Source organism: Schistocerca americana, chromosome 3 (assembly GCF_021461395.2).
Source record: "Schistocerca americana isolate TAMUIC-IGC-003095 chromosome 3, iqSchAmer2.1, whole genome shotgun sequence".
NCBI lineage: Eukaryota > Metazoa > Arthropoda > Insecta > Orthoptera > Acrididae > Schistocerca > Schistocerca americana.
The window spans coordinates 128,961,090-128,975,047 of NC_060121.1; the positions used below are offsets into that span (position 1 = coordinate 128,961,090).

General features: G+C 46.3%; 1 protein-coding gene across 1 annotated transcript in view; it reads right to left on the reverse strand.

Moving 5' to 3' along the window:
• Window positions 1–13,958, reverse strand: part of LOC124606856 (protein scarlet-like) — a 230,364-nt gene that overhangs the window by 98,409 nt on the left and 117,997 nt on the right. The window contains exon 7 of the mRNA XM_047138937.1: window positions 10,425–10,623. Coding sequence (XP_046994893.1) covers window positions 10,425–10,623 — 199 coding nt within the window. The remainder of the gene's footprint in view (window positions 1–10,424; window positions 10,624–13,958) is intronic.

A 13,958-nucleotide genomic window follows, 5' to 3' on the forward strand; every position in this document is an offset into this window, starting at 1 on the left:
GATGACCGTTGTGACAGGTATAAAAGCTGGCGCCATCACTACTAGTTTGAAAAAACGGAAGAATGGAATAATTTCGCGTCGTCCTGAGCTCATCAAGGACAGTGCAGTCGGCTGGGAAAGTTGCAGGGATTCTCTTTTGCCGTGCGGAGGGCAACATTCTTCTCATTTCCTTGAGGCTGAACGGACCGTAAGGACATTCCTGAATCTCCACCACACAGCGAACGATATGCGTCTTACGAAGATGGTCCTGCATCGGAAGATCACGCGGCTGGACATGATAGTCTTCTCGCAGAGAAAATTAGGAAAGTTGCGTGGGAAAGTCTTCCGCACCCGGGTCGCGACTGTTTGCATTCTGTACAAGAACAACGCTACGTGATGCACGAGGACGTCGAGAACGTCTTCTGGATATCCTTTGGTGAGTCATAGCGTGTTCCTTCCGTCTGTTTGAAAGTCTACTGCGTATAGAAAATTTTTTGATTGTTCTAAATACGTGCTAAAAAAGTTTAACGCTGATTTATATCCCGAATTCTTCTAATATGGATCTCTTGTAACCCAATCTGACTTGGTAAAATCTTTATGGACTAAGCAGAAGCTTCGCAAGTCCACCATTTCTAAAGGATACAGACTAACATAAAAACCAGACTTTCTGCCTAATCAAAGACTAGGCATGTAAGTAACTTTGTCTTATAGAACAAGCTCTTACAGAAAAAATGTCGTAGCCTTCCGTCCTATTTATCGTTAGGAACAAATAAAAGCTTTGGTGAAGCAACTGAAATAAGTCCAGTTACTGCTACGAGCTATACCTCTTCCACTGCGCCACATCGCCTTACCTAATCGCTGAAAAATCGTAAGAAAGAAACTTGGCTATGCGTTAAAAGATTTAACGGATACCTTTCCTTCGAAAGAAAGAATATAGACAACTAGGAGCAGTTCCTATAAGGCAACATAGTACGATGGTGAGTGAAATGAAAACCTTTAAATATTATTCATTGTGCAGAAGTGGTACAAAGCTGTGTCACGTTTCAACATAATCTCCCCCACCCTCAATGCAAGTCCTCCAGCGCTTACAAAGTGCATAAATTCCTTTAGAAAAAAAAATCTTTTGGTAGTCCGCACAACCACTCATGCACTTCTTTATCAGAACGAAACGTCTTTCCTCTCATTGCGTCTTTGAGTGGTCCTTTGGTTTTGTTGAAGAGGAATCGCGTCATTCCTTGCTCGCTCTGTTCATTTCCTGTTGGTGGAAGTGAACACAGGTTTCGTTTCCAGCAACGATTCTCGCAAGGAAGCCATCACCTTTTCGTTCAAAGATCCGAAGAAGTTCTTCACAAGCATCAAAACGTCGTTCTCTCATTTCAGGAGTCAGCTGCCGTGGCACCCATCTTGCAGGCGCTTTCTGAAACTGGAGCACATCATGCACAGTGTGGTTCGCTGACCCATGACTAATCTGTAAACGTGCTGCAATGTCATTCAGTGTCACTCGGCGGTTTTCCTTCGCTATGGCTTCAACTGCTGCAATGTTCTGTGGAGTCACAACTCGTTGTGCCTGACCTGGACGAGGAGCATCTTCCACTGAAGTCACACCATTTGCGAACTTCCTACTCCATTCGTAGACCTGCTGCTGTGACAAACATGCATCACCGTACTGAACCTTCATTCGTCGATGAATTTCAATAGGTTTCACACCTTCACTACGCAAAAACCGAATAACAGAACGCTGTTCTTCCCTAGCGCAAGTTGCAAGTGGGGCGGCCATATTTATACTGATACTGCGACGGTATGTGTACATCTGCACTATGCTGCCACCTACAGGCCATTCTGCACGCTGTTTGTAGCACGCTTACCAACTTACAGAATAACGATGCGAAATTTCAATTTGTTATTACAAATTTAAGGTTTTCATTTGACTCACCCTCGTATTAACGTGAGTAGGTAAAGCCACAGGATTTTACGTATGGCCAAAGGGAATCCTGTGATGCAATGATTGCCGTTGCTCAATTTTGATAAAATGTACAAAATAAAGGTACAGACTGGTTGATCCTTCATGGAGGAATGCAATTCGACCCTGCAAATGTTACGCAAGCTCAGAAGTTACACGATTATTTTACAATTAGGAAAGTGAAAACTGTGGTGTCACCGCCAGCCACCACACTTGCTAGGTGGTAGTTTTAAATCGGCCGCGGTCCATTAGTACATGTCGGACCCGCGTGTCGCCACTGTCAGTGATCGCAGACCGAGCGCCACCACACGGCAGGTCTCGAGAGACGGACTAGCACTCGCCCCAGTTGTACGGACGACTTTGCTAGCGACTACACTGACGAAGCCTTTCTCTCATTTGCCGAGAGATAGTTAGAATAGCCTTCAGCTAAGTCCATGGCTACGACCTAGCAAGGCGCCGTTAGCATTATATTGCATTTATCTAGAGAGAGTCTCACTTGTATCATCAAGAACGCTGTATACAAATGATGGATTAAAGTTAAGTATTCCAGCAGCTACGTACTTTTCTTTATAGCATTCATTACGTATCCTGTTTCAGACCAAACGCCCGCCTGCGTGAGTTAGCGCGTGCATCTCGGCCGCCTCTTTCAATTGGTGTGCGTAGTGTTGGCAAGTCTGCCGACACTACAAAAACCATAAAACATTTGACTTACTTTTGATGCTCATGGATGGATTAATTACAAATGGATGCTGTAACCCAAGTGTGCATGTGGTTTCGAATGAATCATAGCAGACTACTGAAGTCACGCAGCAAATAGTACTAACACGAAACACCAGAAGCTAATCTCACTAAACACGAGTTGAAAATATACACGAAACGCAAGAGTCACAAGAGGAACGTGAATGAAACACTTGGGTAAAGCCTACATCAGGCAGCGATCACTCCTACTTACAGCAAGCAGCACACCGAGACAGCAGAAGATCGCCTCCGTCCTCACAATGCGACAAACAGCGCCAGAATTAACTACATCATGTGAAGGCCAAATCAAGTGAGTGTCATAGTGACTGAACTGAATTTTGACAATCAGCACTCTAATTGGATCATGTGGGTCAAAGCACCTGAAGTGACAGATATGTCACGCTAGACGGCACAAAGATAACACCCGCAGGCCCGATATTTTTGTCTCCCTCGATCTAGAGATAGCAAACGACCGTGTGTGTATTTTAGTCTCCTTTACAAATCCCAGACATGCGTACTTCCAGTCAACAGTGTCCGCCTTATTGCATACTTTCTATCTGATCATCCATCATTTATTACTACTAACACTATCAATTCCTGCACCCTCTATAGTAATTCCGGACTGCGCTCCTGAAATGCTCAAACTATCCACATCAGCCCACCTCCTTCAGTATGCAAATGGCATGGCTTTCCTCGCCCTCTATTGCGCTCTCTGGAATTCACAACGTTTCCTCCAAGTCTGCCTCAGTCAGTCTATACACTGTTGCAGCCAATGGCTTCTCAAGATCAGCCCTCCCCAAACACAGGCAATAATTACAGGACAAATCACCTACGCCTTTCATCTCCATGACTTTAACTTCATGATTTATGACATCCTATCTAGTTAACTAACCCAGTAAAACGTCTTGGACCAACCATCACCCAGCAAATAATGTGGAAATCTCACCTACTAACAGTCCAACAGAAACCCCACAGTGGACTAAAACTATTAACTGGCCGAACGTAGGTTCTACACCCCTCCAATGTCCTACACACCCACAGAACATTGATCTGACCCATCCTCTCCTATGCATATATTGCATGTATATCTCTCCACCAAGGTTCTATGAGTCTCTCTAGTTCTTTGAATACCTTGCACTCTGCCTCACTTTCCGCATCTGTCTATGTTCCTTCACCTGGATCCTCTACCATCTCATTTAATTCCCACCCCTCCTCATCCACAACGTACACCTCCGAAAACAAGATTCCAATAACCAACCTGATTGCTTCCCCTCTGATCACCAACCCTGGTACGCTGCCGCACCTTTATAAACACACCCCACCACCTCTACACCCACACACCCTCCATATCCTATCCCAGCTTCTACCGACTGTCTCTCCCAGAGAAAGAAATCCACTCCAATATTTACCCATCCAACCAGCTATAGCTTTTCCTCTCCGCAAAAGGGCTCTTCCCACTCTCCTCCGTCTCCATCTCACTCCATCTCTTCCTTAGAGATATCATTGCCCTACCGACCCGCCAGACTCGTCTTCCTTTCCATCTTTCCCGATATCCACCTTACCTGCCCCCTTATTTTTACAAATACCACAAAACAAATTTACATCCACAGTTGCCCAACGTTCGATCTCCCCACAAACTTTTGACCCACTGCAGGTCCTTCGGTTTTTTACCAAAAGTGCAATGTTTCTCTTTAAGAAGAGTCACCACCCGTTTTACTGTTTTTGCATGCGCATTGTCTTTCTATCTTTAGCTGTGAGACATTTTTTTCTTATTATACTTTAAACGAAGAAAACAGCAGTGTACATTTGTCTCCACATTATATATAAAATCCTTTTCCAAATTTTGCATCCATAAATACGAGTGTTGGAACTTAAATAGTGGCAACTATTTATTCACAACCGATACAAAAGAGTTACATCTTTGCACCTGTTACTGTCCTTCAAACTAGTCACCAGCGTTGTGTAGAACCCGTTGCCAGCGATGTGGAAGGCGTAGTATACCGCTACCAGAGCATGTTCTGTTGATGGAGCGGTCTACTGCCTGTCGAATCTCTGGAACAGTTCTGAAGCGAATGCCACGAAGTGGTTCCTTCATCTTCGGAATCAAATCAAAGTCAGAAGGACGCAAGTCCGGGGAGTATGGTAGATGGTACAGTAGTTCCCAGTCCCATCGACCGAACAGAGCAGCCACAGCTTGCGCTGTGTGCGCCCGTGCATTGTCGTGAAAATTGAGGGTGGGTTGCGCAGAAAGTGTCTCCGCTTCTTTTGCAAAGATGGTCGCAGGTGATGCTCCAAAAACGAATATCAATACTGTGCATTGACGGTCTGCAGTGGAGGAACGTAATGCTTTAGGATAACACCATCACATTCGTACATGAGAAACACCATAACTTTTCGTGCGGTAGTGTTCTCGCTTCCCACGCCCGGGTTCCCGGGTTCGATTCCAGGCGGGGTCAGGGATTTTCTCTGCCTCGTGATGGCTGGGTGTTGTGTGCTGTCCTTAGGTTAGTCATGTTTAAGTAGTTCTAAGTTCTAGGGGACTGATGACCATAGCTGTTAAGTCCCATAGTGCTCAGAGCCATTTGAACCATTTGAACGATAACTTTAGACCGCTCCATTCGCACCATTAACAAAATAGGCTCTGCTAACGGAATACTACGCCTTCCACATCGTAGGCAACGGGTTCTACACAACGCTGGTGACTACTTTGAAGGACAGTAACAGGTGCAAACATGTAACTCTTTTGTATCGGTTGCGAATAAATAGTCGCCACTATTTAAGTTCCAACCCTCGTACAACTTGTAAAATGTTCATTCATTTTCTGTTGCTGCTCTAGATTGAAGAGCGTGATATTGTAAGGCTGGTAGCCCATCCCCCGCTTCATGGAGACAAGGGAATGAAATAACAATAGAGAAGGAGAAAAAAGACTATTAGCACTGGCCACCACGGCCCACGTGGGTCGTTCTTGCGTGCAACATGAAAAAGAGTGATGCACTCTTTGCCAATATGTTTCATGCTCTTTCACAGACTCGCAAATGTGGTAGTCACAGTGTTGTGTACATAGTTCCGCGTAGTTAGTGCGTACACAGCTTTCCCACCAGAGCGCGCCCCGCTAAGCACAACAGCGCAGGCGCAGCGCTCGTCCATCTCCGCATTACGATATGGCGCTGTCTTAGAGACGGACCAATTTCTGCTTCCACCGATCCGCGTATTAATATGTAACGCAGCCAATGAGATTGCTGCTAACGTAGAACCTTTTCTCCTCGCGGATCACACTCGCGCACTGATACATGAACGCGCGAGGTATTATAACGAGTGTACAGACCTCCGATTAGTCAGTCTGCATTAGTCTGCATTTGTCTGCACCAGTCTGCATTAGTCTGTAGTCAAGTTTCAGTTTGCGCCTAATAAGATTATCATATTCCTGTACATAGCCATGAAGATAAGTGAACAGACAGTTTGTCAAGTATCAGAGATGTGTGAGAATAAGATTAACGTTCCAAGACCAAAGGAACTTACGATTGTTAATTGTAAATAGCATCCAGAACCAAGTTAAGTAGTTTTTAGGCTTGTTATTATTTTAATAAATGTGTGTGAAAATTAATCAAGTTCTGTTTAAAGTTAGTCACCATCAATCTGCTACTCTAAGCGTGCAAGTGGCATTTCTATCGTCTGACCTAACGGCAGAAGATAAACACGCCACGATAAGACCACGAGACATATTGCTGACACTCGCCTACTTCGTTAGAGCGACAATCTGATGTGTGTACCGAAGGTCTTACAGTACGCACACCACACACAGGCTGCGTAATCGTGACTGTAGCGAGAGTGGCTTGGGTTTTGACAGTCACAACGCATTACCACACAAGATAGTTTTTAAACTTACAGAACTGTACTTACGAAGACTGGATTGAAAAAAATGACGTAATACACTGCAGATTAATTTGTTAGCAGATTAAAACTACTCGTCGGACTGGTATTCGAACGAGGGACTTTTGCCTTACGAGGGCAGGTCCTCTACCAACTGAAATACCCGACTAAGAAGCACACCCCGTCCTCACAGTTCTACTTCCGCCAGTATCTCGTCATCAACCTTCTAAACTTCGGAGAAGTTCTTCTGCGAAATTTACAGCAGTAAGGCTGTTCGAGGAAAGGGTATCGTGCAGACATGGTTTAGCCAAGGCCTGAGGGACCAGTATGAATTTCCACTTGTCAGTGGAGTTGGCACTAATATGAAACTTCCTGACAGATTACAACATGACCGGATCTTTTGACTCTGACAGGCAAGTGTTGTGTACCAACTGCACTATCCGAGTACCTTACCTTTGGGTCAAATGAAAACCTAAAATATTTTTTTAAAAATATTATTTATTTTGTAGAAGTGGTCCAAAGCTGTATCACTGTTCAACATAATCTCCCGCACGCACAATGCAAGTCCTCCAGCGCTTACAAAGTGCATAAATTCCTTAAGAAAAAAATTCTTTTGGTAGTCCGCCCAACCACTCATGCACCGCGTAGCTTACCTCTTCATCAGAACGAAACTCCTTTCCTCTAATTGCTTCTCTGAATGGTCCAAAGATATGGAAATCACTTGGGGCAAGATCTGGTGTGTATGGTGGATGAGGAAGACACTCAAAATGCGGGTCTGTGATTGTTGCAATCGTTGTACGGGTAGTGGCAATGTTGCAAAAGGACAACTGCTGACAGCAATCCACGCCGCTTTCATTTGATTGCAGGCCGCAGATGATTTTTTAGGACCTGTGTATGATACACTAGTGACAGTTGTCTCCCCAGGCATGTAATGCTCCAAAATGACGCCTTTTTTGTCCCAAAAGAGAGTCAGCATAACCTTCCCTGTTGATGGTTCTGATCAAAACTTCTTTGGTCTTGGTAATGAAGAATGGCGCCATTTCTTGCTAGCTCTCTTCGTTTCCGGTTGGTGGAAGTGAACCCAGGTTTCGGCCCCAGTAACGATTCTTGCAAGGAAGCCATCACCTTCTCGTTCAAAGCGCCGAAGAAGTTCTTCACAAGCATCAACACGTCGTTCTCTTATTTCAGGAGTCAGCTGCCGTGGCACCCATCTTGCAGACACTTTGTTAAACTGGAGGACATCATGCACAGTGTGGTGTGCTGACGCATGAGCAATCTGTAAACATGCTGCAGTGTCATTCAGTGTCACTTGGCGGTTTTCCTTCTCTATGGCTTCAACTGCTGCAATGTTCTGTGGAGTCACAACTCGTTGTGCCTGACCTGGACGAGGAGCATCTTCCACTGAAGTCACACCATTTGCGAACTTCCTACTCCATTCGTAGACTTGCTGCTGTGACAGACATGCATCACCGTACTGAACCTTCGGTTGTCGATGAATTTCAACAGGTTTCACACCTTCACTACGCAAAAACCGAATAACAGAACGCTGTCCTTCCCTGGTGCAAGCCGCAAATGGGGCGGCCATGTTTATACTGATACTGCGACGGTATGTGTGCATCTGCACTATGCTGCCGCCTACAGGCCATTCTGCACGCTGTTTGTAGCATGGCTACCAACTTACAGGATAACGGTGCGAAATTTCGATTTGTCGTTACAAGTTAAAGGTTTTCATTTGACTCACCCTCGTAGATACGTCATACTCACGTGACTCAGTTGGTGAAGGACTTGCCCGCGAGAGACAGAGGTCTCGGGTTCGAGTCACTGTCTGGCATACTATTTTAATTTGGCAAGAAATTTCATATCAGCAGCAAGAGGGAGTTACCCCGTATGCCTGCTGTAGCCTCACTAGCAGAAGTGTCCCTAGGTGCGCCGGCCTGGCGCCGAACCAAGTCGGGCGGGTTGCGTCACCGACTCGGTGGGCGCTGAGAGGGCAGTGCGGCACTACATTTTCGAATTTTTTCAAACTGTTGCATCCTTGAGCCCCCGGTTCGCGATGTACGCTCCCCGGTTACAGAGGTCACGGATCACACTTTATTAATAATTATAATACGAACATATTATTAGCCTCGAGAATAAAATTGGAGGAAATGGAACAGCCCAAGCAGTTATATTAAATGGACCTATATTCTTCCGTGGCTGCTGGGTTAATTGTATTCTGGATGTCGCTACTGGAAATTCTGGTAGTGGTTGGTTTACCCGAGCCATCGTTAGTTGTAAAAATGCCTCCCTTCCTGGACTTGAATCTTTCACCGATCGAGATGTCATCGCGTGCAAGACGTGGCATTGTGGTATTGATCCGAAGACACAAAGTAGACCTAGCTATGTTTATAGTAATACGCCATTTACAATGTATACACGCTCCTGTATAAAAGTTAGTAATGATGAAAAAATTCTGGTGCAGACTGAAAATTGATTCTAGAGTTGATGTATGCTGTTTATGTTGTGAAAGTAAACGCGTATTAACAAAAATAAGTAGCTCATGAAATTCACTACGTCCCTCGTACATTAGATCTACATCTACATCTACATCAACATCCAAACTCGGCAAGCCACCTGACGGTGTGTGGCGGAGGGTACTTTGAGTACTTCTATCGGTTCTCCCTTCTACTCCAGTCTCGTATTGTTCGTGGAAAGAAGGATTGTCGGTATGCTTCCGTGTGGGCTCTAATCTCTCTGATTTTTTCGTCATGGTCTCTTCGCGAGATATACGTAGGAGGGAGCAATATACTGCTTGACTCCTCGGTGAAGGTATGTTCTCGAAACTTCAACAAAAGCCCGTACCGAGCTACTGAGCGTCTCTCCTGCAGAGTCTTCCACTGGAGTTTATCTATCATCTCCGTAACGCTTTCGCGATTACTAAATGATCCTGTAACGAAGAGCGCTGCTCTTCGTTGGATCTTCTCTATCTCTTCTATCAACCCTATCTGGTACGGATCCCACACTGCTGAGCAGTATTCAAGCAGTTGGCGAACAAGCGTACTGTAACCTACTTCCTTTGTTTTCGGATTGCATTTCCTTAGGATTCTTCCAATGAATCTCAGTCTGGCATGTGCTTTACCGACGATCAACTTTATATGATCATTCCATTTTAAATCACTCCTAATGCGTACTCCCAGATAATTTATGGAATTAACTGCTTCCAGTTGCTGACTTGCTATTTTGTAGCTAAATGATAAGGGATCTATCTTTCTATGTATTCGCAGCACATTACACTTTTCTACATAGAGATTCAATTGCCATTCCCTGCACCATGCGTCAATTCGCTGCAGATCCTCCTGCATTTCAGTACAATTTTCCATTGTTACAACCTCTCGATACACCACAGCATCATCTGCACAAAGCCTCAGTGAACTTCCGATGTTATCCACAAGGTCATTTATGTATATTGTGAATAGCAACGGTCCTATGACACTCCCCTGCGGCACACCTGAAATCACTCTTACTTCAGAAGACTTCTCTGCATTGAGAATGACACGCTGCGTTCTGTTATCTAGGAACTCTTCAATCCAATCGCAGAATTGGTCTGATAGTCCATATGCTCTTACTTTGTTCATTAAACGACTGTAGGGAACTGTATCGAACGCCTTGCGGAAGTCAAGAAACACGGCATCTACCTGGGAACCCGTGTCAATGGCCCTCTAAGTCTCGTGGACGAATAGCGCGAGTTGGGTTTCACACGACCGTCTTTTTCGAAATCAAACTTTTCAATATTTCAAAACAGAGGTTATACACTGCTAGTCGGAAGTGCTCGACACCAGTGATCGAGCTAGCATTTGCTGTTGGCCTTTGACTGCTCACAGCGGTGAAGTGCGCTTACCAGCAGGCAGGGCTTGGAGCGGGCGAGCCCCGGCGGCAGCTGCTCGAGGCGGACGTCGGCCAGCAGCTGGGCGGCGGCGTCGCTGGCGGCGAACTGGTCGCACAGGCGGCGAGCGGCGTCGTCCCGGCCGGGGCCGCCCGACACGGCGCACACCACGAAGTCGGCCGGGTTGTAGCGCGGCGGGCACTCCAGTCCCTGGCTGCCCGCCCGGCAACAGGTGCGACAAACGGCACAGTGTCAGCGGCAGGTGTCGGGGTGAGCGACCGCCGAGCAGGAAATCAACTGAAACCGCTCCGCGGTGGAAAGGCGACTGCACCGGGTGAGGTTATGCTAAAGAGCTTGCTCCTCTTCCAGAAGTACACTACTGGCCATTAAAATTGCTACACCAAAAAGAAACGCAAGTGATAAACGTATATTCATTGGACAAGTATATTATACAAGAACTGACATGTGATTACATTTTCACGCAGTTTGGGTGCATAGATCCTGAGAAATCAGCACCGAGAACAACCACCTCTGGCCGTAATAACGGCCTTGATACGCCTGGACATTGAGCCAGCGTTTGGATGGCGTGTACAGGTACAGCTGCCCATGCACCTTCAAGACGATACCACAGTTCATCGAGAGTAGTGACAGGCGTATTGTGACGAGCCAGTTGCGCGGCTACCATTAACCAGACGTTTTCAGTTGGTGAGAGATCTGGAGAATGTGCTGGCCAGGGCAGCAGACGAACATTTTCTGTATCCAGAAAGACCCGTACAGGACGTGAAACATGCGGTCGTTCATTATCCTGCTGAAATGTAGGGTTCCGCAGGGACCGAATGAAGGGTAGAGCCACGGGTCGGAACACATCTGAAATGTAACGTCCACTGTTCAAAGTGCCGTCAGTGCGAACAAGAGGTGAGACGCATAAACTATGGCACCCCATACCATCACGCCGGGTTATACGCCAGTATGGCGATGACGAATACACGCTTCCAATGTGCGTTCACCGCGATGACGCCAAACACGGATGCGACCATCATGATGCTGTAAACAGAACCAGGATTCATCCGAAAAAATGAAGTTTTCCCATTCGTGCACCCAGGTTCGTCGTCGAGTACACCATCGCTGGCGCTCCTGTCTGTGATGCAGCGTCAAGGGTAACCGCAGCCACGGTCTCCGAGCTGATAGTCCATGCTGCTGCAAACGTCGTCGAACTGTTCGTGCAGATGGTTGATGTCTTGCAAACGTCCCCATCTGTTGACTCAGGGATCGAGACGTGGCTGCACGATCCATTACAGCCATGCGGATAAGATGCCTGTCATCTCGACTGTTAGTGATACGAGGCCGTTGGAATCCAGCACGGAGATCCGTATTACCCTCCTGAACCCACCATATTCTTCTAACAGTCATTGGATCTCGACCAACGCGAGAAGCAATGTCGCGATACGATAAACCGGGATCGCGATAGGCTACAATGCGACCTTTATCAAAGTCGGAAACGTGAAGGTACGCATTTCTCCTCCTTACACGAGGCATCACAACAACGTTTCACCAGGCAATGCCGGTCAACTGTTGTATGTGTATGAGAAATCGGTTGGAAACTTTCCTCATGTCAGCATGTTGTAGGTGTCGCCGCCGGCGCCAACGTTGTGTGAATGCTCTGAAAAGCTAATCATTTGCATATCACAGCATCTTCTTCCTGTCGGTTAAATTCGCGTCTGCAGCACGTTGCAGCACGTCATCTTCGCGGTGTAGCAATTTTAATGGCCAGTAGTTTAGTTTATCGTAGCTCACAGGGAAAACGAAGAGTTGTTAGGGATTGGAAAGAAGAGCAGGCCATCTTCAGTTTCACAATACGCCGACGGACACACACGCACAAGTCTAGGTCTACCAGCGGAAAAATACTCCTATCGGAGTATATGCGAATATGCGAATTGCGAATATGTTCCAGTTTATCTGAAAGACTCTCACTGAAAAGTGGGGTAAGAGCTGCGTCATTCTATCTTCCTCGACTCCTACGAAAGTGTTCGCAAAAAGTTTGGCATGCGAACATCTTCGGGTATTTTTAACATGCAACTCAGCTCTAATTCCCAGAAACTGCCCTAGCTGTAACTCATTCATGCCCACTAGTCCGTCGCTAGAAGTCACTCGTACCTACCCACTCCCATTTGCTCTTTTCACTCACTCATTCACCTCAGCTCATTGTCGTTACCTCTTTGTGTCTCTCTGTTATTGTCTCCCGTGTTACAGCGTCAGTGCACGTGGTTTAGCACTACTTCCACAGTCTCCTCGCAATGCCTCTATCTGTCTTTTGCTCTCTCTTACTGCGAATATCTCCTAGAGCAGCTGTCTCTCCACGCTGTCACTATCTTTATTTTCTTCTTTCTCATATACTCTGTCTCTCATTGTCATTGGCTCCCACCCACTTCCACTTTCTTCTCCCCCCCCCCGACCACGCACCGGCACTGCCTCCACCGCTCTTTTTCCTCGCACTGTTCTGTCACTGTAAACCATGTTCCACTGACATTGCGTCCCTATCCTTCTCTCACAGTGCCATTACCTGCTTCGCTCTTTCTATAAAACACGTGCTATCTATTATCTTTTAGTATTTATTACGTTTCCGTCTCTTTGCCACTACCACTGTCTTATTCTCCCTCAGCTTAAAAAACGTGAATGTGTTCGTACACCAAAATTTTTGGGGAGTTATTAAAGGTGCTGAGGAAGTTAGAATGAGGTAGTGGGTACCCAACTTTTCAAAAATGGTTCAAATGGCTCTGAGCACTATGGGACTTGACTTCTGAGGTCATCAGTCCCCTAGAACTTAGAACTACTTAAACGTAACTAACCTAAGACATCACACACATCCATGCCCGAGGCAGGATTCTAATCTGCGGCCGTAGCGGTCGCACGGTTCCAGACTAAAGCGCCTGGAACCGCTCGGCCACTCTGGCCGGCCCCAACTTTTCAGTCAGGATCTAGAACATATCTGAATTTTTTGTGCTCCGATAGCAGCATTTTTCCACTGGTTCCCTTCTTATCCCCAAAGGGCATCACATACGATTCATGTGAGAAGAAATGTATTAGTCAGTAAAATTTTGATAGTTTACTAAATGAAATTGAAACAGCGTAACATAAATTTTACACTTCAGACCGGAATTTACTTAAAAAAAAGTCTGCGTGTGCTTCTGTTCAGGAACATTTGATTCTCCGTACTGCGTTACTTCATAAACTAAGTTTTCATCTCACACCCGATTTTACGTGGGTAGGGTATGCATGTCTGTATGTATTGAACTGGGGACATAGAAACGATGGCGAGGCTTCGTCCTCGCCGTATCCCTCAGTAGTACACAGCCCCACAACAGGCTACAGCAGTCCACTCACCCCACCACCGCCCCACACCGAACCCATGGTTGTTGTGCGGCTCGGCCCCCAGTGGACCCCCCCGGAAATGTCTGTGTGGTAGAGTACTTATGGTGTACGCGTACGTGGAAACAGTGTTGGCGCAGCAATCACCGACATAGTGTGACTGAGGCGGAATAAGGGGAACCA